Below are 23,141 nucleotides of genomic sequence, written 5' to 3'. Positions count from 1 at the left end.
TATTTTTTTTCAGTTCAGAGGACTGTCATCATTCCAGTCTGACACAGATATGACCCATTGCAGGTGGGCCCTTACTTGATTTTTTTCCCCCTCAACCAGGATATCAACAAATCCAGACAGATGCTAAAGAGCACCTCCTGGTGGAGGATCTCATTTATTAATAGAAAAGCTAATGCAGAAAATAAAACTTTCACCTGAACATCCCCACCAGGGTGATTAGGTCATTCTTAATGCATGTACCCCACCTGAGTTCAAGGCTTGCCTCTGGCCAGGCTCTTCCCCCCTGGTTTTAGACTTCTTGCCCCTTCTGGAGTAATGTCCTTCTCAGGAGTCAAGGGTGCAGGGTGGTCTGTTGACAGTATCTCTTCTCCAGGGACAGCAGGCGATCCTTGCTAGGCTAGGCTTCTGGCCACTGCCTGGGAGACCAGGCCCGCTTGGATGCCTGCTGACTGCACTCCTGGAAGTTCTCCATTTTGATGGGCTCCCTGCTCAGCTCTCTGGCTCAAGCTTCTCCTGGGAACTCCCCTCCCCAGGAGCATTGTTTCACTTTGGAGTTGCCCAAGTTCAGTTAGAGGGAACCATTTCAGTAGGTCCGGGTGCTCAACTAAGCAGCTACCTGGGGCAGTTAGTTACCCCCAAGTGAGGCCTTCATAAGGCAGGGTGGGCCTTAAAAGTCCCCATAAAAGCTGCCCAGTTTGAGGCCAAATTGAGAAATAATCCAGTTCAATTGTAGTTGAATCAGAAAAAAATATTTTGCATCAAGTGAAACATTTTGGTCAACTCAGAAAAAATAATTAATTTTAGTGGAGCTGGTATACTAACAAAAAAGTGGCCAAATATGAATTCAAAACTTTGTCAAAATGAAGTAATAAAACATTTGACTATTTTTAAATTGCTTTCCCTAGGCCCAGGTTATTCATCCAGTTTGACCTGAATTCATTAATACTTTCAGAACACTGGGAGGGGAACTCATTGTGACCAAAAAAAAAAATTGCCCAGTTCTAATATTGACATTAGAGCAAATGAGATGCAATAAAAACCTATAATATTTCATTTGAAATCTTTGTTCAACCTTATTAGCCTACAAATGAAATCTATGAAATGACAGTGTAGATGTTCTATTATAGAATACAGGAAGAGGTTATGGTTCTCCTAAGTTCTTGCTCAATGATAAAATTGCTCCATTTTGGTAAAATGCTTTCAGAGTTTAGAGTAGCAGCCATATTAGTCTGTATCCGCAAAAAGAAAAGGAGGACGTGTGGCACCTTAGAGACTAACAAATTTATTTGAGCATAAGCTTTCGTGAACTACAGCTCACTTCGTCGGATGCAACGAAAGCTTACGCTCAAATAAATTTGTTAGTCTCTAAGGTGCCACAAGTCCTCCTTTTCTTTTTGAGAATTTAGTGAGTTTTCTATACAAGAGTGACTATCAGTAGCATTAAGGTAGCACCCAATAGTATAACCTGGGGATAAGAGCAAGAAAAACATCAGAGAAAAGTAAACTTAAGGTCTGTTGTAGTGTTCACTAATTGTAATTAGTGCTACAAAGGATAGGATCATACATATAAATCCTTCACTTATTGGGTTTAATCATTAAGGAACAAAAAGCAGCAATCTAAGATTTTCTGCTACACTTTTCCCTGCCCCACAAACTGTTGTAGTATGTTTTTGACTATTCAGGAATAATAATTAAAAAAAAAAAAAACACCTCGGCTATTGTTTCATTTACAAAAAACAAGTAATTTCTCTAACATTTATTCATGTATGAGGTTAAGTTAAAAGTTCTTTAATAACAGTTTGGCTAAAACAGTTTGCTTTTTTAGTAATACACTGAAATGGCAGCCTTATTTAGACAGTTGCATGTGACATGGACATCTTATTCATATAGTAATTAAGTTGGCTTTTAAAAGTTGCTTCTGCTAAAGTGTGTTATATTATAGCCAACCTGTTTCTCAGATCACAAGACCACAGCTTCTAAAACTACCGTCCCATCTTACAGGATATTTTAAATACTGTGTGTTATTCACCAGTGTGGCTTCAGAGAGATTTAAAGACGCCCAGCTGGGAACAGTTCTAGAGGACATTGGTTTGATTAGATGAAGTTTTACAGCACTGGGGCAATGATAAAGCTTAAGCATTACTGAAGTGTAAAGCTCACGTTAAATGTTTGTTTGGTTTTTTTTTAAAGTATCTTCAGGTCTTTCGTCTTCTCCAACCACACTGTATGACAGATACAGTTCTCCTACAACCAACCCTACCAGGAGAAGGCTATTTGTGGATAATGATAATCCCCCTGACAGTGGAACTCCTGTAAGAGTTTCACAGCAGCCTGTAGTGAATACTGTGCCAGTGCAGAATGTGACACCTGAAACTGTGTCAGTTACTCCAGGGCCTGGACAGACTTTGGTTACTGTGGCAACTGCCACTGTCACAGCCAACAACGGACAAACTGTTACAATACCAGTACAAGGTAAGGGGGAAGCTCTGGGGGAACGGATTGCATTGATTACCACCAGAAACACTGAATTGCTTATCAGTAGGGAGTGAAAGAGTAGGTAGACATGTGGGAGTGGAAGGAAATGAAAAACAAAGGCCTGGGGGCTATAAAACAGGAAAGTAATAAATGGGAAAAGGCGTGGGTACTATTTAGCTGTTGAACACTGGAGCAAACGTACGTTTGCTTCCCAACTGCCTTGTATAGAAGTCATCTGTTTAACTAGCCTCCTCTTCATTGATTGAAAGTAACTAAGGTTAGCCAGTTATCATTTGGTCCATTTATGATCACGATTCCTCCGTGTTCTTTCTGGAACATTTTCTGTTACCTGCCACTACACACTTATTAAATAACTGTTCATCACTAGAAAGGTTACTGGTGCTCAGGAAGCATGGCTGGGGTTTTGAAGACACCCATTACTGAATTCATTTCCGTTTAATTACAGGCATTGCCAATGAAAATGGAGGAATAACTTTCTTCCCAGTTCAGGTAAATGTAGGTGGCCAGGCTCAAGCTGTCTCTGGCTCCATCCAGCCACTCAGTGCCCAGACCCTGGCTGGTGGTACCCTTAACACTCAGATGAGTGGGGCGGCCCTTCAGTTACCAGGCCAAGTTGCAATTCAACAGATCTCTCCTCCTGGAGACCAACAAAGACAAAACCAGCAGTTCTCTACTATCAGCAGCAGCAAACCCCGAAAGACTGGCTCTCTGTGTCTCTTCTTTAGAAAGGTACCTTCCACTGTGAAATGTCATGTCACTGCAGTATGGGCTTTACTGGAAACATACAGAACAATGTAAAATTGTTTAATTAGTAACAGGCTGTTTATATATTAAAACCAATTTTTTGAAAACTATTTACTTGCCTACCAGGACTTGGAGTTCAGAGTCATATTTCTCCTGTAGGCGTTAGTATCATAAGTACTTAAAACACAGCGTGTTCCTTCTTTGGTTTAAATCTGTGGTGTTGGTTGTTACAAGGGAAAAACAGTCTTGAACCCAGGTCTTGTCAGGCAAGCAAAAGGAACTAGTTTCCAAATTTGGTTTAAAATGGACATTTTATTGTACATATACATGCTGCCTATTGATCTGAGGTCTTAAACAGCTCATATTTTAAAAAAACATGCTGAGCTTTCCTTTTCATTAATTACTATAGTGGATAAAGTTTTATGTTTAGAAAGCCATGTAAGTTTAAAGAGCTTGATTTTGTCCTAATCAATGCTCTTCCTTCCAAAAGGTTTATCACTTAGCAAGTGTTCGGCTGCGGGATCTCTGTGTCAAACTGGATATTTCTGATGAGTTGAGGAAGAAAATCTGGACATGTTTTGAGTTTTCCTTGGTACAGTGCCCTGAGCTCATGATGGACAGACATTTAGACCAGCTGTTAATGTGTGCCGTTTATGTAATGGCTAAGGTAAGATGAATAAAATACACATCTGCTTTTTATTCATAACAGTAAAACAAAATTTATCTGGATTACTAGTAGTGTAAGGCAGCTGCATTTCCCCACCCAATAAAAAAACTGTCTTTTTTTAGGTTACAAAGGAAGATAAGTCCTTTCAGAACATCATGCGCTGCTATAGGACCCAACCACAAGCAAGGAGTCATGTAAGTACAATTAATATTGAAGTAATGGGGTTTATATTTTTACTGAGCCCCTCAATTACTTATAGTAGCTACCATCTTCAGGTATATTCCATGAAAGGGAATCTAGAGTAACAACCTTCACTAGTGGAATTTAACACTGAAATGGTATAAATTCCTTTGTTCCAACAGGATTCCATTTATTTCCCCAAAATTTAAACTCCATAAATCCTGCTTGGTACAGTGCAGGTTGCCAATACCTTTTAGTAGTTTTTGAAGAGGAGGATGGCTAAATCCAAAATTCTTAACTACATGCTGTTTGACAAAACTTGGTTTAGATTCTAAATGTCTTCATTTAAAACCTAAGGTATAGTGCCCTCATTGGTGATATTCTTGTAAATAAATAGGAAGATGCATTTAAATATGTGGTATCAGGGGTTAAAAAATTAGGCTGCAAAAATATTCTTTTCTAAGGATGTATATTGGGATAGTCAATATTGTTTTAGTTTTTCTTGTAATAAAAACATCTCTTTAACAAGTACTGATCTTTCATACAAACCCTTTGCTGCTTGCATATATGGCTTCCTTCAATTTGTTTATCTCTTTGGCTTTTTGCAGGTATATCGGGCCGTCTTGATAAAGGGCAGAAGACCACGCCATCGTTCTGGCAGCAGTGATAGCAGTATCCAGCAGAATTCCCCAACAGAGAGGAGTAAAGATAGAAGTAAGTGATTCCAAACAATTGTATGTGAACTAGTCCTCCCCCATTAAGAGAGCTGTCATCTTGATGTTAATCCTGGGGAAAGGAAGTGTTTTATCTAGCTTCAAAGAAGATTTGAACAACCACTTCTCATGTATGGATTTCACTACCTCAAAATAGAGTAGTAAAAATCAAATGGTTTAATTCTTGGGCAACCAGCTATTTTAAATTTAGACAGGTATGGTAATATTTCAGTAACAAGACAGCTGCAGAATTTAACTCCAAGTAAATTTGCTTGATACTGGAGCTGCCCTTTACAGTTTTGTCTCTACAGCTGAGTATAACATCAATTAAACCCCCATCATCCATGACTACAACTCAGGAGAATTTCTATCGAACAAGTAGAGGCTTTTTTTGATATTTGCTGTCCCTAACCCAGCCAGTCTCCCTCAGTTTTGGCTTGGGCTTTTATAGCAGTCGACCCCCACTCTTGTCTGAAGCGATGTGTGCTGGCAGACCCATAAGCCACTAGTCTGATGCACCAGTTAGTGCTGTTCTGCAGAAGACTCCCCTGTAAAGTAAACTGTCCCCAGACAAAATGAATGCCAGCAAGTATCAAAAGTGGTTATTCGTGTTCAGGCTGCCTTTATAAGTAGTTGGGGTTAAGTGCAGCAGCCTCCTCTTTCTTTTCTAGGTCTAGAGAAGAACTAGAGTTTAATTGCGAGATTGCCTTAGCAAGAATTGAGGCAGGCCAGCACCATCTCTAAGAGAACTGAAAAAAACATTCACTCAAAGTCCATTTGCCCTTGGGAGGTGTTCTCACTGCACACACGCCCCATGACCCTTCACTTTCTCTTTGAACATAGGAATACCCCATTTACATTAGCATGATAGGAGGAAAAATTCTCCATCCACATGTCAGGGACTTCTCTCTCAGGGCCCCCTGCTTTGGCCTAATCTGAACATCCATTCCCTGAGTGCAGGTACAACTTTTTCTAAAGCACAAAGAAATTGATGCTTACATGCTCGGACTTAACGCCATCGCACCGCCCCATGAACATCTCTATAGAGGATGTTGGTAGTGATCCCTAGATTTAGGGTGCCTAACGTGTCCATCTTTAAGGCTGCTTGTGACTTTTGAGTAGTTCATGCTTCAAAATTTCATCAACAAGGGAGTGGAAGAGAGCGGAGGTAAGAACAAGCGTGGGTATATGGCCCACCAGCCACCCCAGGACTCAGTGGTCCATTCCTTCTCTTTCTCCCTCCCCTTTTCTGCTGCTTCTAGCTAATGTCTGCCCTGGAGCTTCAGTGATCAAACCTTGTTTATGAAGTAGTTGTGGGAAGGTGGGGCTTGAGACGCTTGCACATTTTTTTTAAACTTTTCTTTTAAAAAAAAATTTTGAAAAAGGTAATTTCCAAGTTAAAAGAACATTTAGGTTGCAGTATCAAGCACTCACCGTTAGAAAATACCAGATTTAATAGTTGCCCACCCAACCTTAATTCTGTCCCTTTGTGTGCAGTATTTTCCCACAGGATGAACATGCAGCCAACCGTAGAGCTTAAACAATTTTAATGTGTGTTTTGTTTTGTTTTTTAATAAGAGCACCAACTGGTGCTGAAGTGACTCTGAAATGCATTTAATAGTAATGGCCAGATAAAAGGGTTGTAATGTTACTCTTCCCTTTCCAGCTAGCAGAGACTCTAGTCCTGTTATGAGATCTAACAGCACCCTGCCAGTACCACAGCCAAATAGTGCACCCCCGACTCCCACACGACTGACAGGCACAAACAGTGATATTGAAGAGGAGGAGCGAGGGGACCTTATTCGGTTCTATAACAACATCTATATTGAACACATGAAAGAATTTGCCCTGAAGTACTCTTCCGCCAATGCTGTAAGTGATCTTAATTACCTTCATTAGTAAATAAAAACTAGAGCAATAAGGTGGGTGAGGTAACATCTTTTATTGGACCAACTGCTGTTGGTGTGGTGTTCTTACACATAGTAAAAGTGCTCTTGCCACCTCACCTGCGTTGCAATCAGCAACCATGAGAGAGGTGTTTTTTTCACTTTAAAAAAAGAAAGGGTAGCAGGAGAGAATAAGCATTTGTACTTACCCTATCTTCCAGGATGGGGGGGCTTTAATTGTTCATAAAAGTATTTTGAGATCCTTGGTGCCATACCAAACTATATTTTTAGTATTCAAGAGGAAGAAAGTGCCCTCCCCCTTCAGTGAAGTATGCATCTCTGAATTCTGATGAAGAAGAGTAGCGTTGTGCTTTATAAAGATTACAGTATCTGTTACCATGTTTCGGGATAGAGTAAATTGGATCATCCATTTGCATTTAAAAAAAAAGTCAAGGACCTTATGCCTACACTAGTCTCTCTGTTGAAAAAGTGGTAGTGATTGATTTGTTCTTTTACCTTAACAGACTGATGCTCCTCCACTATCTCCTTATCCATTTGTAAGAATTGGCTCTCCCCGCAGAATTCAGCTGTCTCAGAATCACTCAGTCTACATCTCACCACACAAAAATGAGTCTACACTTTCTCCGCGAGAGAAAATATTCTACTACTTCAGCAGCAGCCCCTCTAAGGTAAGAGTAAACGATTAATATTCTAAAAATTGTGGGGGGGAGGAGGGAGAGAGTTGTATTATTTTTAGAGCCCTTAATGTAGCATCCCTTTTTGCAAGTTAAAAAAAAAAAATGTAGAGAGATGTGAGATTTGCGGGTGCATTCACATAGCTAGCTCTCAGGTGCTGTTGTTTTTGCCTATAAATAAATATTGCGCCTGCAAAGTTGCACATGCAGTTATTAGAGTGCTTTAAACTGCCTTTTCTGTTACACTTAAATGACTAAGTCACTTTTGAAAATGGGACTTGGTATATGGCAAGCTAGGGTGTAACTCTACAGCGCACTATCCAAAGAGAAAATAATGACTGAGAATAGGGAGCTGATGCACATGAAATATGATAGTGTATTTTTATTCATAGATTTCACACGGAGTAACTGAAAACCCTAGCAAGACAGTGACCCAGACTAGAGAGAACATTCTCCTTAGACATTTCACTCCAACAAGTTCCATAGTAACAGAAAAGCAATGATAAAGGGGAGAAAATGATGTAGTGTTTGACATGCCAATAATGATACAGGCTAGTTACAGTAGTGGAAGGGGACATAGCAGGAATAGCGGTTACAATGAAGGGAGAAGATAATGCTGGAATAAATAGACCTAAATTAATGCTCATGATAGACTGATACCCTCCAATGGTGTAGATTTGAAACTCACGGCTTCCTTCAAAGTTTATATATGGTCATGCTTTGGTGCACATGAGAGTAACAAACCAATATGGAATCCTTGTCAAGGCTACTCAGTCTGTCAGTGAATGACATTCTCCCCATATGCAAGGTTGGAAAAGAGACGGGTTTTGCTTTAGAATCATCCTGTGAATATATTTAATATATTCTTGCTATGATTATGTTTCAGAGGCTGAGCGAGATTAACAGCATGATTAGAACTGGAGAGACCCCCACAAAGAAAAGAGGCATTCTCTTGGAAGATGGTACTGAATCACCAGCCAAACGGATCTGTCAGGAGAATCACACCGCTCTACTAAGAAGATTACAAGACGTAGCAAATGATAGAGGTTCTCACTGAGTTTAGTCAATTGTTTGTGTTCCAGAGCAGATACTCCTCCTTCATCTGTCCCTGGCCATTCTGTTTTGAGGAGGTGAATGCTGAGCATCTTCCAAGCTGAAAATGGTAGTATTTGACCTTCAAACAGAAATCTCCTTTTAGACTGCATTGAGTCTTTGAACTCTCCCATAAAGGGGAGTGGAGACTGATGCTGCACACTTTGTCCTATTGTGGTCAAGCACATCGCTAAAGTCATACTTCCACCTCTGAGGCTAACCCCAGGCATGACTTGCATGTGTCCTCATAGTAAAGCACAGCATATAAGTTTTTAATTAAATTGCTTTCTAAACTATTTTGATATTTATTGCTGAGACAATGTACTCAATATAGTTTCCTAGCTTGTGATAGGAATTTTGTGTACAGGGTTTAGCCCCCAACTGCATACACTGTTTTACTTCGTGCTTTACTATTCTTTTTGCTGTAACTAGCAAGTCATTATTACTGGTCAGATCCAAGATATTCAAATTACTCATGTGTAAGCTTTGTTTCTGTGGTAGGGATGACCCATGATCTCTAATGCTACAGTGAGGAATGCTGACAGCCCAGTTTGGACTTCAGAGCAGACTGGGAAAAAATTTTTTGAGGTAGGGAAAGAATACCTTATGAAATTACCTAAACAGATTCTCTTCAGGATCAGGTTGTTTTGTTTTAATGTATGGGCACTTTGCTGTGTAGGCAATTCTGTTAATGCATTTTTTAGCTGTGCAATGTTTTAAAGTGAACTCAAGTTCAAGGGGAGGCACTTTTGATAGGGCTGTGAAGCATAAATTTTAAAAAACAAGTTAGTTTTGCTGTATATTTGCAATGGCACTTTTTGAATGTAAATATTTTTCAAATGGCTGAGGCTTAAGATGTGTTTTTCTGTATTAAAGTGATAACTTTCTATTTATATGACATCCCCTAGATACCCTGTCAGTAAATGATGTTAAGCTAAAACTAATTCTTTGTGTGTATGCAAGTACTGCTAGGGGAAGTTTGCTTTTTTTCAAACTCAATATCCAGAATCATTTTTTTGATGGTAGCCGTATCTTCCTTGTGCATTATATTCAATTTGGCTTTTTTTAAAATGTCTTTTGATTAAGTCTAGTCCAATGAAGGTGCCATTTTTTCTCCCGAAAACTGATGCATATAATAAATCTGGAAAATGTACTTAGAAACGTGCTGACATGTTTCTAAGTACATCTATTACTGAGGAAGCATTAAAGCAGCAGTTCTTAAACTATAGGGCGTTCCTCCCTGTGCTTTTTATTTAATGGCCCCAGGTGATGGGGGCCATGTACATGTGTGAGGCAGGGTACAATTAATCCGCCCCCCCCTGCCCAGGCAGTGCTAAGTCAGCTGTGAAAAGTGAGACAAATTTCATTGACACTCTGCTGGCACAGCACAGCCTCAGATCTGGGCTGTAGAATATGTACTTGTGTGGCAGGAGAGTATTGTTGACCACTAATACAGCATATATCACTTTCAAGATTTGTTAAATTCCTTGTTTTCAATAATGATTAGAATGGAAAACTATTAGGATTTAATTCAGTTTTAAATTGAATTAAAATAAAACAAAAGTTAACTAGTAACTTGTTTTTTAACATGCATAACAAAGATTCAACAGTGGTTTTGAGTGTTTCTGTAAAAATATCTATGAACTGTCAGATTCTTATTACAATACTGTACCTTACTTTGTATGAAGTGTATTTTTCAATAAACATCGCAAGTACTGAATGTTAGCTGATGTAATTTCCTGTGGGCAAAGAATCACTGGTTTATGCCTCTGCATGAAGAAAGAGAAACTGTCACCCAAGCCCCAACTGGTGGCTTTTTCTGAGCGGAGACAAGCCATAATGAATATATTATTTTGGCTGGACAGCCAGTACAGATGAAATCCTGACTGTACCTCTACAATTTACAAGTCTACTTAGCTGTGGCCAGTAAGAAACCTACAGATTCACATTTTAAAGGTGAATCTGTGTAATGCTGTCTCTCTCTGCTACTTAGCAATCTAGTAAAACTAGCAGCTCTGTTCAGAGTCACTACTGTTACTCAGATCCTGCAGTAGTGATAGTGTTTTGATACTATTCAATGGTAGAATGCTGAGTAACGGAAGAGACTGTTCAAATGAGAGCCAGAGTCCTTCCCGCACCCCAGGAGAGGCATCATGCAACAGGGGAAATAAAGCCACTGCAGCTTAAGGACTAGACCTGACTACTGATGCAATGTATGGTAGGTTGCATACAATCTTACCTTTAATTGCAAGTATCTCTGAAAGTTCACAAAAAGAAAAGGAGTACTTGTGGCACCTTAGAGACTAACATGGCTGCTACTCTGAAAAGTTCAGTAATTTCATACACCAGATGCTTGGGAAATAGAGCAACCACAATACTAGAAGCTATTTTTATTGAAATGCACTATTTAAGGAAATCTGTCAAGACTATATTTATTACCTCCAACAGGTGTTTAAATTGACTTTGGAATGCAGAGCTTTATAACATTTTCTTTAAAAACATCAGTAAGTGTTGCTATGATTTGTGCCTTGTATAGAATATTTGACAGGAACCTTTAATTACAAACTGTAAATCTAGGAGCCATTAGGTCAAAAGGCAAACCAACAGGGCACCTTCCTTGTACAAGACAGAGTAGTATAGACCTGATCTTTATCTTAAGAAAATAAACTTAGGATTTGTTTTAGAAAGAGACCTGCTTGTATAAAGGTGGGAGGATATTCTTTATTGGTTTATAGCTCTGATAAAGCATCCTAAGCCATGAAAGTGGGCCTCTTTGTAAAAGAGAAAAATCTTCAGTTGTAACCCCCCCCCACAAGGAAGTCTAGAAATATCCTTATTTAAACTGATTTTGCTCATAGACACTTCAAACTTTGAGAACATTAAGGGTTAGAAGTAACCCATATCTTTTGTAAAATGTTTTCCAACTCATGTTTCCTCTTCAATGGTTGAAAGCCTGTGTGTCCCTCCAGTGCTTAAGATAAACATATGAAAGGAAGCTTATTTACACATTGTATCTAAATGCAAGCCCTTCCTAGAATAGCTGCACTATACCTTATTTGGTGAAGGGTAAGATGTTTTATGTAAAAATACACTAAGTCATATGATATAACTGATAAGCTGTTAATGGGCAGGATTAGTTATCTATCCGGCAATGCTTCAGCCACTCTTTACCAAACTCAAAAAGACCAGAACAAACTAAGGATTCTTAAGAAATGGCAAGACCATGCCTTATTTGATAAGCATTTATGTTTACATGACTAATAATAATTTAAAAGTAGACACAGGAAGGAGTTAGGATTTCATAGGGGTTGGAAGTTTGAGGAATCCAGAGGGAACTAAAGGGATCTCAGAAAATGAACTGAACAAACAAAAAGTTAAATTATCTTTTAAAAGGCTCTGAGAATTTCCCTACCACAAAGACAAAAGCAATATAATTATGACCTTGCTGCATATTCAGGAGCAGAAGATGCTAGCATGTGAGGTGACAGCAGCTGATGGATTAATTCAAATAGCTGCTAAATCTCTAGAAGAGGTGCGTCTTCCACCTTCAGTGAGACTATGGAAACTATCATAAATTCATCTGAACTAAGACACAGCTTTACACTTAGACTCTCTTGCACACAGTCTTGGTTCAGACAGTTATTTCATCTCAACACCTTTACAAGTGAGCGAACAGCAGCAAGAAGCAGAAACTTTTTAGCCAAGCACTACTGCTGCAACATGACATCACCGAGACCTCGGTACCACTGGTGAGCTGGCGTTCACACAAGCACTGCCAAAGGATTAAAAACATTTCAAGAAAAATATTGAAATGCCATCATTTAAGGTGCCTCTCCCATTAAACACCAGATAGGGTAGTACATCAGCTAACCTGGGTGAACAGAAATTTGGGATATAGTTTAAATGAAAGATTCAGACTATTCATTATGTCTGAACTCTTCCACTTCTTTTAAGTAATCTATTTAGATGAGTCTCTGGTTTCCCAGGCCTTCTTAGTTAAGATCACTAACCTTTGCTCACTTATAAACTTCCTAAGATATCCAAGCAAAACCAAATAGGAGTCACCAACTCAAATTAAATTCCTTTCCCCATCTATATTAGCCAGTTGAGATATCTATGTAGGATACATTGAGACAGGGCCCACAGCTGGTTTGGGGAATATCCTCATTAGGTTTTAGTTCACCTAAAGAAGCGTTTTCCACCACAACATATCCCTCTTAAGATATAATCTTTATTGAAAACTCTCCACAGAGGGACATGCAGAAGAGATTGTAACCATTGTTTTATTGCTTGTGTTTTTAGTCTGTTTCTCTCTTCAATTTAAAAACCTAAGTACAGCCATACTGGGTCAGACCAATGGTCCATCCAGCTCAGTATCCTGTCTTCTGACAGTAGCCAATACCAGGTGCTTCAGAGGGAATGAACAGAACAAGTAATCATCAAGTGATTACCCTGTCGCCCATTCCTAGCTTCTGGCAAACAAAGTCTAGGGATACTTCAGAGAAAGGTTTTGCATCCCTGTCCCAGTCTGGCTAATAGCCACTGATGGAACTATCCTCCATGAACTTATCTAGTTCTTTTTTGAACCCTGTTGGCCTTCACAACATCCTCTGGCAAGGAGTTCCACTCTGTTGCATGAAGAAATACTTCCTTGTTTTAAACCTGCTGCCTAGTAATTTCATTTGGTGACCCCTGGTTCTTGTGTTGAGGAGGAGTAAACAACACTTCCTTATTTACTTTCTCCACACCACTCATAATTTTATAGACCTCTATCACAGAGGTGGGCAAACTACGGCCCATAGGCCAGATCCATCATGGCCAGGGAGGCTAGCCCCCAGCCCCTCCCCCACAGCCTCAGCTCACCATGCTGCCAGTGTTCTGGGTTCCAGGAGCAGGCGGGCAGGGGACAAGGATCGGGGGGGGTTGTATGGGTGGGAGATTCTGAGGAGGCAGGAAGGGGCGGGGGCCAGGCTGTTTGATGAGGCACAGCCTTCCCTACCCCCACCCTCCATACAGTTTTTGAATCTCGATGTGGCCCTCAGGCCAAAAAGTTTGCCCACCCCCTTAATCATCTCTTTTCCAAGACGAGAAGTCCTAATCTTATTAATCTCTCCTCATATGGAAGCTATTCCATACCCCTAATCATTTTTGTTGCCCTTTTCTGAACCTTTTCCAATTCCAATATATCTTTTTTGAGATGGGGCGACCAGATCTACACACAGTATTCAAGAGGTGGGTGTACAATCAATTTATATAGAGGCTTTTGATATTTTCTGTCTTATCTATCCCTTTCCTAATGATTCCCAACATTAACTTTTTTGAGTGGATGTTTTCAGAGAACTGTCCACAATGACTCCAAGATCTCTTTGTTGAGGGGTAACAGCTAATTTACACCCCATCATTTTTATGTATAATTGGGAATATTTTCCCATGTGCATTACACTTATCAACATTGAATTTCATCTAAAATTTTGTTGCTCAGTCACATGAGATCCTTTTGTAGCTCTTCCCAGTCTGCTTTAGACTTAACTATTGAGTAATTTTGTATCTGCTAATTTTGCCACCTCATTGTTTACCCCTGGTCCCAGTACAGGCCCCTGAGGGACAATGCTAGTTTTCAGAATGGAGAGAGGTAAATGACCATTTATTCTACCCTTTGTTTCCTATCTTTTAACCAGTTACCAATCCATGAGAGGACTTTCCCTCTTCTCCCATAACAGCTTACTTTGCTTTAGGCTTTCTGAAAATCTAAGTACACTATATCCACCGTATCAGCCTTGTCCACATGCTTGTTGATTACCTCAAAGAATTCTAGTAGATTGGGGAGGCATGATTTCCCTTTAGGGAAGAGTCAACATGGTTTTTCTAACAAATTATGTTCATAATTCTGTTCTGCACTGTAGTTTCAACCAATTTACACAGTACTGAAGTCAGACTTACCAGCCTGTAATTGCTGGGATCACCCTCTGGAGCCTTTTTTAAAAATTGGCATCACATTAAGTTATCCTCCAGTCATCTAGTACAGAAGCTGATTTAAATGATAGGTTACATAACCAGCTAGTAGTTCTGCAATTTCACATTTGAGTTCCTTCAAAACTCTTGGGTGAATACCATCTGTTCCTGGTGACTTATTACTATTTAATTTATCAATTTGTTCTAAAACCTCCTCTACTGACACCTTAATCTGGAACAGTTTCCCAAACCTGAGCCATTCTTTTTATGTGACAAATCTGGGGATCTCCCTCAGCTGTGAAGACTAATGCAAAGAATTCATTTATTAAGAATATTCATGATTATTCTGCTTGTTTCTAATCCTGGTGTTCCCTAAGGCATACCAAGAACCCCATGTGACTAATGGGCGGGGGGTACCCTAAACTGGTACCATTTCTTATTTATCCCCAATATTACTAAAAATGTATAGTCTGTAGAAAGTTATTTGGCACTCACCACCCCTTCCAACCTCACAGGGGGTTGGGGCTTGAAACTGCTCATGGAGTAACAGGTGTAAGTCCTCTACCTATTGGGCTGGAGAGATTTACCTTGCCTATGTGACTGATAAGCCTTGCAATTGTTTAGAAGCCACAAATTTGGAGTCTGTACGTTCCATTTCCAATTTAATGAAATGGTCCAATCTCCCCAGGAAACCTGTACAACACTGTGTGTTTGTTCAAGAGCGTTTCAGATCCATTTTTACCTCCACACACAATTCTAAGTCGTGAAAAACTCCCTTTCTGACATTGGTGGACTTACAGACTTGAATGAAACTGCAAACACCAGTAAAGAATGAGGCACTGTTCTCAAGACCTGGATAAGCTATACCTTGGGCCAGTAAATTAAGACACTAACACATCACAGCTCCCTTCCCTTCCCCTCCCCTCCCCAAAAAAAACCACAAACACACCAACTCTTTTCTGAGCAGGTCTCAATAAAATTGCATTTGGCCCTGTTCAGTTTAAAGCTTTTAGTACAGGATCACTAGAATCCACACCAATTACTTCATTTCTACTTTAAAGAAGAGGATATAGACTTTGGCCACTAGTCAAAGTTCAGAAGCCCAAAATTGGACAAACCCTAATATGATTGCAATGTAAAGCTTGCAAAGCACCTCTTAATTTGGGAGTTGTCACAAACACCACTGAGAACTGGCAAAAAGAGGTTGTCATAACCTATGTAGGACTGAAAGTGTCGAATGCCAAATAATGTTATTCCAAAATTACTGAAAACGTATACTCTAGAGAAACAAGATATGGTAAGAGCCAAATCTCTTTGCATGCCAATTCAGGGATTGACAGCCACCATTTTAGTCACATGGAGTTCATTACCACACCAATTAAAAGGTATGCAAAATAATCAATTAAGTATAACTATTTTATTTTAAGATTAAAAATACAACATAATAGTCACTTCAGTTACAATCCTTTCTGTATGGCTTGCTGGGGCAGGGGTGGTCTTCTCTTGGTACAAGACGACCAAAATTAGTAGTGAGTACCATCTTAGTGTCTCTCAAATAACAGTCTATAAATGGGGGAAATAATTTAATTTAAGGGCACAGGAGTCCTGTTTGGTTTATTCTGGATAACCTAGACAGTTTATAAATAAAGGTGAGTAATCTTAAATACTTAAATTGATTTCACAGGGTTAAGTTATTAACTTAAACAAGATAGTCAAGTAGCTTTCTTGTAACAGGCAAACTAACTAAAAATTAAAAGAATCTTAAATCAGCATTCAAACCCAAAATTTCTCTGCTTACCCCTGGTTAGCCTCCATCTTCCCACCAAGAATAAATGGGCTAAAGAATTTGGTGATAGATTAATATCGCAAGCTACAATAAACTTTTCTTGTAATGATTTTAATGGAATATTGAAATGTTAATTCTTTGTCAGTGCTTTGGCTAACTTCCATCTTACCAATTCTTGTTGAAGTCTAAGGTCGATGCTTCTTAAAGTTGCTGTGTGGCTATTTTTCCTTAGCTGTCTTGCTTGTAGAACAGCTGAAAAGAGGCGAGAGGCTGTTGTATGCAGTTGAGGGATATCAGACCAGCAGGAGCTGCTGGCTCTCTCAATTCAGAGACCCTATAGCCGTCTCTTTCCTAAAATTTCATGAAAGGAGGCCAGCACAACTCTTCTCAGGGGTGTGGCTAAAGTTAACTGCTCTCATCAGCTCAATGCCTTTGTGGGTTGGACTTAGTAAGATCACTCATGATTATGTCATCTGTTTAATATATATGCAGTATTCTCCTTATTGCTTTTGTTTCTTGTGGTTGAAAATTCTGAGAATACCTTTAGAAATTTTGATATTTTAATTTTAAGATATCATTTTAAGATATTTCTTCAGTTCCATCAGAGTTTAAGAGGAGTTGAAATTCTGCTTCAATTAAGTCCACATCATTCTCAAGTCAGATTCTCAAAACAGAACTTTAAGACAACTCAGAGTCTTTAAACTTGACTAGTCATTAAGGAAGTCACTGTCCTTGTTTCTTGAATCTTTGGAGAGAACTCTGAGTTGGGTGAAGAAATTGCTTAAAGTATCACTAGATTACAAATTTGTTCCCCAATTAATATGAATATTGGCTATTTGTACTAATAACTAGTCTTATCTCAAATTACATTAATATATTTATGCATCTATTCACAATATTATGAAATTATATCAAATGGTTGCATTTAAATAACATGTATATTTGCAAATGTTTTGTAAATTTACATTTTAAGAGGCTTGTCATCTTTAAGCATCTAAAAAGATTATAAGGTTTGCATTACTGAGAGAAGTAGGAGTTTGTTAGGCGTAACCAATGTCTTCCGTAAAACATTTGCCAATCAAGGTTTTCTAGAAGTTTGAAGGCTTACAGAGTGCTTACAAAACAAGTTAGTTACTTTCAGCAAGAATTCTGCAGAGGTTTAACTAGAGGTTTTTCCTTGCGGGGGGGGGGGGGGGGGGGGAAGGAAGAGGATAAAGGAAAGCTCAATTTTACAACTTTCCATGTATCACCCTCTTCTTGCAGCACTGCATGTTTCTAAAGTCAGGAATTTCTAACACACAAAAATATTGGAAGTTCATATTTTGAGCTAAGATATCTACACCAACTTTAGACAAGAGACATGTCCTGTTCTTTGAGAGGAAATTTGTTGTCTGTTTGCCTTGAGAGCCTGTCATTTATAACTAACAATTAAAAGCTGAATTTTAGGGTCTGTGTAAGACACTTGGGTGTAATAAACATATTTTTACAGCTAAAGAGGTGTTATCTTCCCTGACACTTGGCTTGTCACTAGTTGACAGAAACCTCCCGGAATATCTTTATTAGCTTGATATGTCAATTAATAAAACAAGTCACCAAAATAATAAGTATTGTCATATTCTCCAAGCATCATGGCTCTAAACATAATTGTAGTTATCTTTTAAAATTTAGTAAAGGCATTAGCAAGTTTGTAGTGACCCATTATTACAAAGAATAAGTTATAATTGTATTAACCATTTTTGGTATCAATATTGAGATTTATCCCCTGCATTTACCAGCTGGCTAACAGTGCAGGCTGATATTCCAGGGCAGTGCCAAATGGAATAGAAAAGAAAGACCAAACCATGTTAAGGGACAAAGGGTGACTGTGTAATTCAATATAAAAGAAAATGAGAGCCAGAATTACATCTTTAAATCTTTACAAGTGCAACACTGCACTGTTGAAGCTACACTTAAAGAACATTGCACACAATTCTGGGGATTCCCCTAGCAGCAGGCAATTGATCAGCTGTGTCTTAATGACATAAGAAAAGATGAAAAGCACTAAATTTAGACATACACGCAATAGACCTTCCATTAATCACGCTGGCAAAGTGTTTGAGAGTCAGGATACCAAGGAGTATGGAATGAAACTAAGCAAATGCAAAGTTTTACTCATCAGGAAATATTTCCTTAATGCGTTAGGCAGACTTCTTTCTTTAAGAAAATGGAGGCTGAGCTAGGCATGCCAAAAAAAAAAAAAAAAAAGGATCTGAAGAGCAATGAGCAAAAGACACAAAAACAGCAAACTTTAAAATGAAGCAGGAAACCTGCCATACAATCAGTGGAGCCACTGGATGATCAAGATGCTGAAGGAGCACTCAAGGAAGACAAGGCCATAGCAGAGAAGCTAAATTAATGTTTTGCATTAATCTTCACTGCAGAAGATATGGGGGAGATTTCCACACCTGAGCAATTCTTTATTGGAGGAACTGTCTCTTCCTCCTCCCCCCCCCCCCCCCACGTACCCTCATAGCACTCCCCGCCCCAAGATTTAGTCAAGGATATGTAGTAAAAGTCATGGACAAGTCACAGGCCGTGAATTTTTGTTTACTGCCAGTGACTTTTACTAAAAATACCCATGACTAAAAATACCCATGACTAAAAGGTAGCCTTATTAATAACCCTCTGTTTCCTAGGGTAGTCAAGGACACAACCCCTGCTCTGGGTATCCCTAAACCTCCAACTGCCAGAAGCTGGGAGTGGACAAGGCTGGATCACTTGATAATTGCCCTGTTCTCTTCATTCCCTCTGAAGCATCAGAAGACAGGATACTGGGGTAGACAGACCATTGATCTGACCCAGTTGGGCCATTCTCATGCTCTAGGAACCATATTTTTGTGGCTAAGGCAACAGACTAGAAATCACAATGGTCCTCCCCCCACAACTTCCCTAGTTCTGGAAGAGGTAGAGTGAACAGAAGAGATACTACACTTAGAGGTTTTAAGCTTAAAGACAGGTAGTTACTCATGCACACCACACACATATTGGGAATGTTTCCAGAAATATTTTCAATGCACATTAAGTGTTTAACACAAAGATCGTTGCTACTCTGATTGTTTACAACACTGCTCAATAGCTTATCCCAAACTAGTAAATGTAAGGCTCAGCATACTCATTTCATCCACTATTAGAACTGGGCTGAGACATTAGTTTTGCTGTTCATTATGATCCTAGGCTAGGTATAAGTATAGGCTTATCTCCTTCCTAAAGTCATATCTACCTGGTGCAACATGTGGTAATCTGATATATTAAACAGAGAAAGAAAGGAGAAACACATGAGGAGTTGGACAGGAATGACAGAGTTTCATAGTTTAAAACTGAGCTAGAAAGGATAGCTTTTTCATTTGTTCAAACTAAAATTTATCCCTTGTAAGTCTCTAGTCCAAAGACCTTGCACTTTCTACATAGACTAAGCCTCTTTTGAGCAAGAAAAGCTGGTTAGGATAGTAGTTTCATCCCTGATACATATTTTATTCTACAGACATTAATCCAGTCATGGCATCTACACAGCCTATCTTTCCATTTAAAATTTTAAAACAAGTTGAAGTAGAAGATAGATGTGAAGGAAAGCTCTTACTTTGTGCTACCTAGGAACTTTTTCCTTCCTCCCTCCCCCTGATCTTTAGCCAGGGAGAACACTCAAAATTGAAATAGAGCAAAATATGGAGTTACAATTCTGTTCTAACCAAAAACACTAGCCCTTCCCTCTTTAACAAACTGATTATCAGTAAAATTACTTACCCCCTTTCCTGGAGGGATCGAAGTAGCTGTATCTTGTCTTTTCCAAAGAAGACACAAAGGCAGGTACTCCTTAAGCCTATGTTGATAGTGTACAAAACACGTAACCTCTTCATGAGGGCTGTGGGCAAAAACTTAGCCACCTTCTGCTGTGTTCTGAGGACTGGAAAAAGCCCAGCTGACACAGATTTCCCATTTAGAAAAGCAATCACCAGGGCTGAGCCTGCTGCCTTTGATGGAGAACACCTGCCTGCGAGCCCTTGCAGCACAGACAGGAGTAGGCTCTGTAACTCATAGAAACTCATTTCACTCCCCAACTCTCTAAGCTATCAAGGGGGTTCTTTGCACTTCTCTCCCAATCCCTGCTACATAGAGAAGGATGCAAATCCATGTTTTAGGGAATCCTGGACAGTAAGTAGGGATTTTGGGGGGGTGAGTGGGAACTAGAAATCCATTCTTACCCTAATTTATAGTATAAGGCAATGGTTTAATGGTTTATATTAAGTCAGTATGAGAGCAGGGAATTGGAGACTATTCTAGTTTCACTGTCAGTGTGTAACCTAGCCATTAAATACTCCCTTTTCCCCCCAACTCCTACAGCTGGAAGCCAAACACAGTCAGCTTGAGCTACAGTTACACATTAGCTTCCCAGGCAAGAGTTGTGGCATGGAGCTGCTGCGCTAGAATGACTTGACTGAATTTGTGCATGTCAGGAAGTCCCCCCCCCCCCACCTCATAGCCCAGGAAGGAAGGGGAAGACGTCTCTGCTGCACTTTTCAGAACAGCACTGGACATGGAAACAGTGGAGACAGGAACATGTTCAAAGGGGGGTCAGGGAGGAGGAATTTCTGCATGTCTCTTTCTCCACATAGCCATTCGGGGAAGAGATTCCAAAAATGTCAAGTGACTTAAATCCCATTTTCAAAAAAGTGGCTGAGTCACTTGGCTTACGTGAAAGTTTTTTACTCATAGCCTTTATCCAGTACTCTTCTGCATCCTTATTTATGCTGTACCCTCTTCACCTCTAAGCAGAAGCACAGTATAAATGTGGCAGAAAGGGTTAAGGATTGTTATTGAGTCCAAGAGATTAGAGCAGGGGTGGGCAAAGTTTCCATCTGGGTCTGGAAATTGTATGGCAGGCCATGAATGTTCAGGAAATTGGGGGTTGGGGTGTGGGAGGGCTCCCGCTGGGGATACAGGCTCTGGGGTGAGGTTAGGGGTGCAGGAGGGTCTCTGGGCTGGGACTGAGGGGTTTTGAGGATCAGGGCTGGGGCAGGGGTGCAGGATGGAGTCAGGGAGGGACAGGCTCTGAGCAGTGCTTACCTCAAGCAGCTCCCAGAAACAGTGGCACGTCCCCCCTCTCGCTCCTACACAGAGGTTTAGCCAGGCAGCTCTGCACGCAGCCCTGTCTGCAGGTGCCAACCCTGCAGCTCCTATTGGCTACAATTCCTGACAAATGGGAGCTGTGGGGTCGGTGCTTGGGCAGCATGCGGAGCCCTCTGGCTGCCCCTACTTGTAGGAGAAGGAGGAGGGACATTCCACTGCTTCTGGGAGCCGTGAAGAGTGGGGCAAGACCCCTACCCCACTCCGCAGCTGGAGAACTAGAGCAGGGAAAGCCCCAGACACCACTTCCCAGTGGGAGCTCGAGGGCCTGATTAAAAGGTCTGGAGGAACAGATGTAGTGCCCGGGCCATAATTTGCCCACCCCTGGATTAGAGGCAAAAGCATTTTTATTGTTTCAGTTTATTAATGTAGCTGAGACACATGGGGGGAGAGAGATGTAGTAAAAAAGGCAAGCCTTGTCCATAGTTAGGGCCCTACCAAATTCATGGCCATGATAAACATTTCACAGATTGTGAAATCTGGTCTTGTGTGTGCTTTTACCCTATATTATACAGATTTCACAGGGGGAGACAAGTGTTTCTCAAATTAGGGGTCCTGACCCAAGAGGCACATGTGGATGGGGAGGGTCATAAGGTTATTTTAGGGGGTGGGTCACGGTATTGCCACCCTTACTTCTGCACTGCTGCCTTCAGAGTTGAGTGCCGGAGAGCAGCGGCTGCCGGCCGAGGACTCAACTCTGAAGGCGGCATCCTCCCAGCAGCAGCACCGAAGTAAGGGTGGTAATACCATACTACGCCATACCACCCTTAATTCTATGCTGTTTCCCATCAGAGCTGGGCAGGTAAAGAATGGTGGTTGCTGATTGACAGCCCCTTTCTACAGGGAGTAGCACCGAAGTAAGGGTGGCAATACCATGCCATGCCATCCTTGCTTCTGCTGGCAGCAGTTCTGTCTTCAGAGCTGAACTCCTGGCCAGCAGCCGCTACCCCCCAGTTGCCCAGCTCTGAAGGCAATGCCACCAGCAGCAGCAGCACAAAAATAAGGGTAGTAGTACTGCAAGCCCACCCAGTAACCTTATGACACACCTCCTTTTTGGGTCAGAACACCTACAATTACAACACTCTGAAATTTCAGATTTAAATAGCTGAAACCATGAAATATGTTATTTTTTAATCCTATGACTGTGAAATTGACCAAAATTGGACCCTGAATGTGGTAGGGCCTTATCCATAGTACACCTTCCAGCTGCTGCTATAGCAGAGGCTACACAGATAGGAAAATTCATAATCCCTGGCATAGAGAATGAAGGGTGTAAAGCCCAATCTTGCAAACATGTGTACACAAGGATCAACCAACAACTGTTCCCTTGAGTCAAGTTACCAATATGTCTCTGCCAGATCAGGCATCTAGTTTTTGGGAGGTCATTCCCACAGCAGGGGGAGGAGGGTGAAAGAGTGCCTGGTTAAAATAGGAAAGTGTGACCAAGACCCTACAAACTGAGGAGTACTAAGATCACTTTTAGTAACAGAACCTGAGATTACTCCATTTGACTCAGTCCCTCTATAGGCAGGGAGGGTGAGGTACAAGACCAACATTATTTGTTATGGCACATGCAATGGAAGCACTATGGCAGTTACCTTCATAAAAAGCTAACAGTTACTTAGCCCTTGGTTTATCAGTTTAACTTTAAATATCGCTGTCCTCGTGGAGAGGAAATAAGCAGTGGATGCCTAACGTTCCAGCAAACATCTAGTTTTAAGCACTTTTTTAGATTCACGCTGACTTTGGAAGAGGGCTGTATTTATTCTG

At 40.4% G+C, this 23,141-nt stretch overlaps 1 protein-coding gene and 1 long non-coding RNA gene across 5 annotated transcripts in view; one reads left to right on the top strand and one right to left on the bottom strand.

The window, feature by feature from the left end:
• Nucleotides 1–10,193, top strand: part of RBL2 (RB transcriptional corepressor like 2) — a 53,451-nt gene extending 43,258 nt beyond the window's left edge. For all 4 annotated transcript variants that reach the window (XM_073307634.2, XM_073307632.2, XM_073307635.2 and 1 more), the window contains 8 exons: nt 2,191–2,472; nt 2,942–3,225; nt 3,731–3,907; nt 4,030–4,101; nt 4,696–4,801; nt 6,467–6,672; nt 7,211–7,375; nt 8,268–10,193. In XM_073307634.2, the coding sequence (XP_073163735.2) occupies nt 2,191–2,472; nt 2,942–3,225; nt 3,731–3,907; nt 4,030–4,101; nt 4,696–4,801; nt 6,467–6,672; nt 7,211–7,375; nt 8,268–8,438 (1,463 nt within the window). In that variant the 3' untranslated portion in view covers nt 8,439–10,193. The remainder of the gene's footprint in view (nt 1–2,190; nt 2,473–2,941; nt 3,226–3,730; nt 3,908–4,029; nt 4,102–4,695; nt 4,802–6,466; nt 6,673–7,210; nt 7,376–8,267) is intronic.
• A 3,584-nt stretch (nt 10,194–13,777) lies between these two features.
• LOC140896217 (uncharacterized) lies at nt 13,778–22,275 on the bottom strand. The gene is made up of 2 exons (XR_012154464.2): nt 19,992–22,275; nt 13,778–16,463 (listed from the first exon to the last, which is right to left on the bottom strand). It is a non-coding gene; the product is annotated as an uncharacterized LOC140896217 (long non-coding RNA).
• Between the last annotated feature and the right edge of the window lie 866 nt (nt 22,276–23,141).

Source organism: Lepidochelys kempii, chromosome 12, assembly GCF_965140285.1.
Source record: "Lepidochelys kempii isolate rLepKem1 chromosome 12, rLepKem1.hap1, whole genome shotgun sequence".
Taxonomy (NCBI): domain Eukaryota; kingdom Metazoa; phylum Chordata; order Testudines; family Cheloniidae; genus Lepidochelys; species Lepidochelys kempii.
This window is presented reverse-complemented; position numbering and strand designations above follow the sequence as displayed.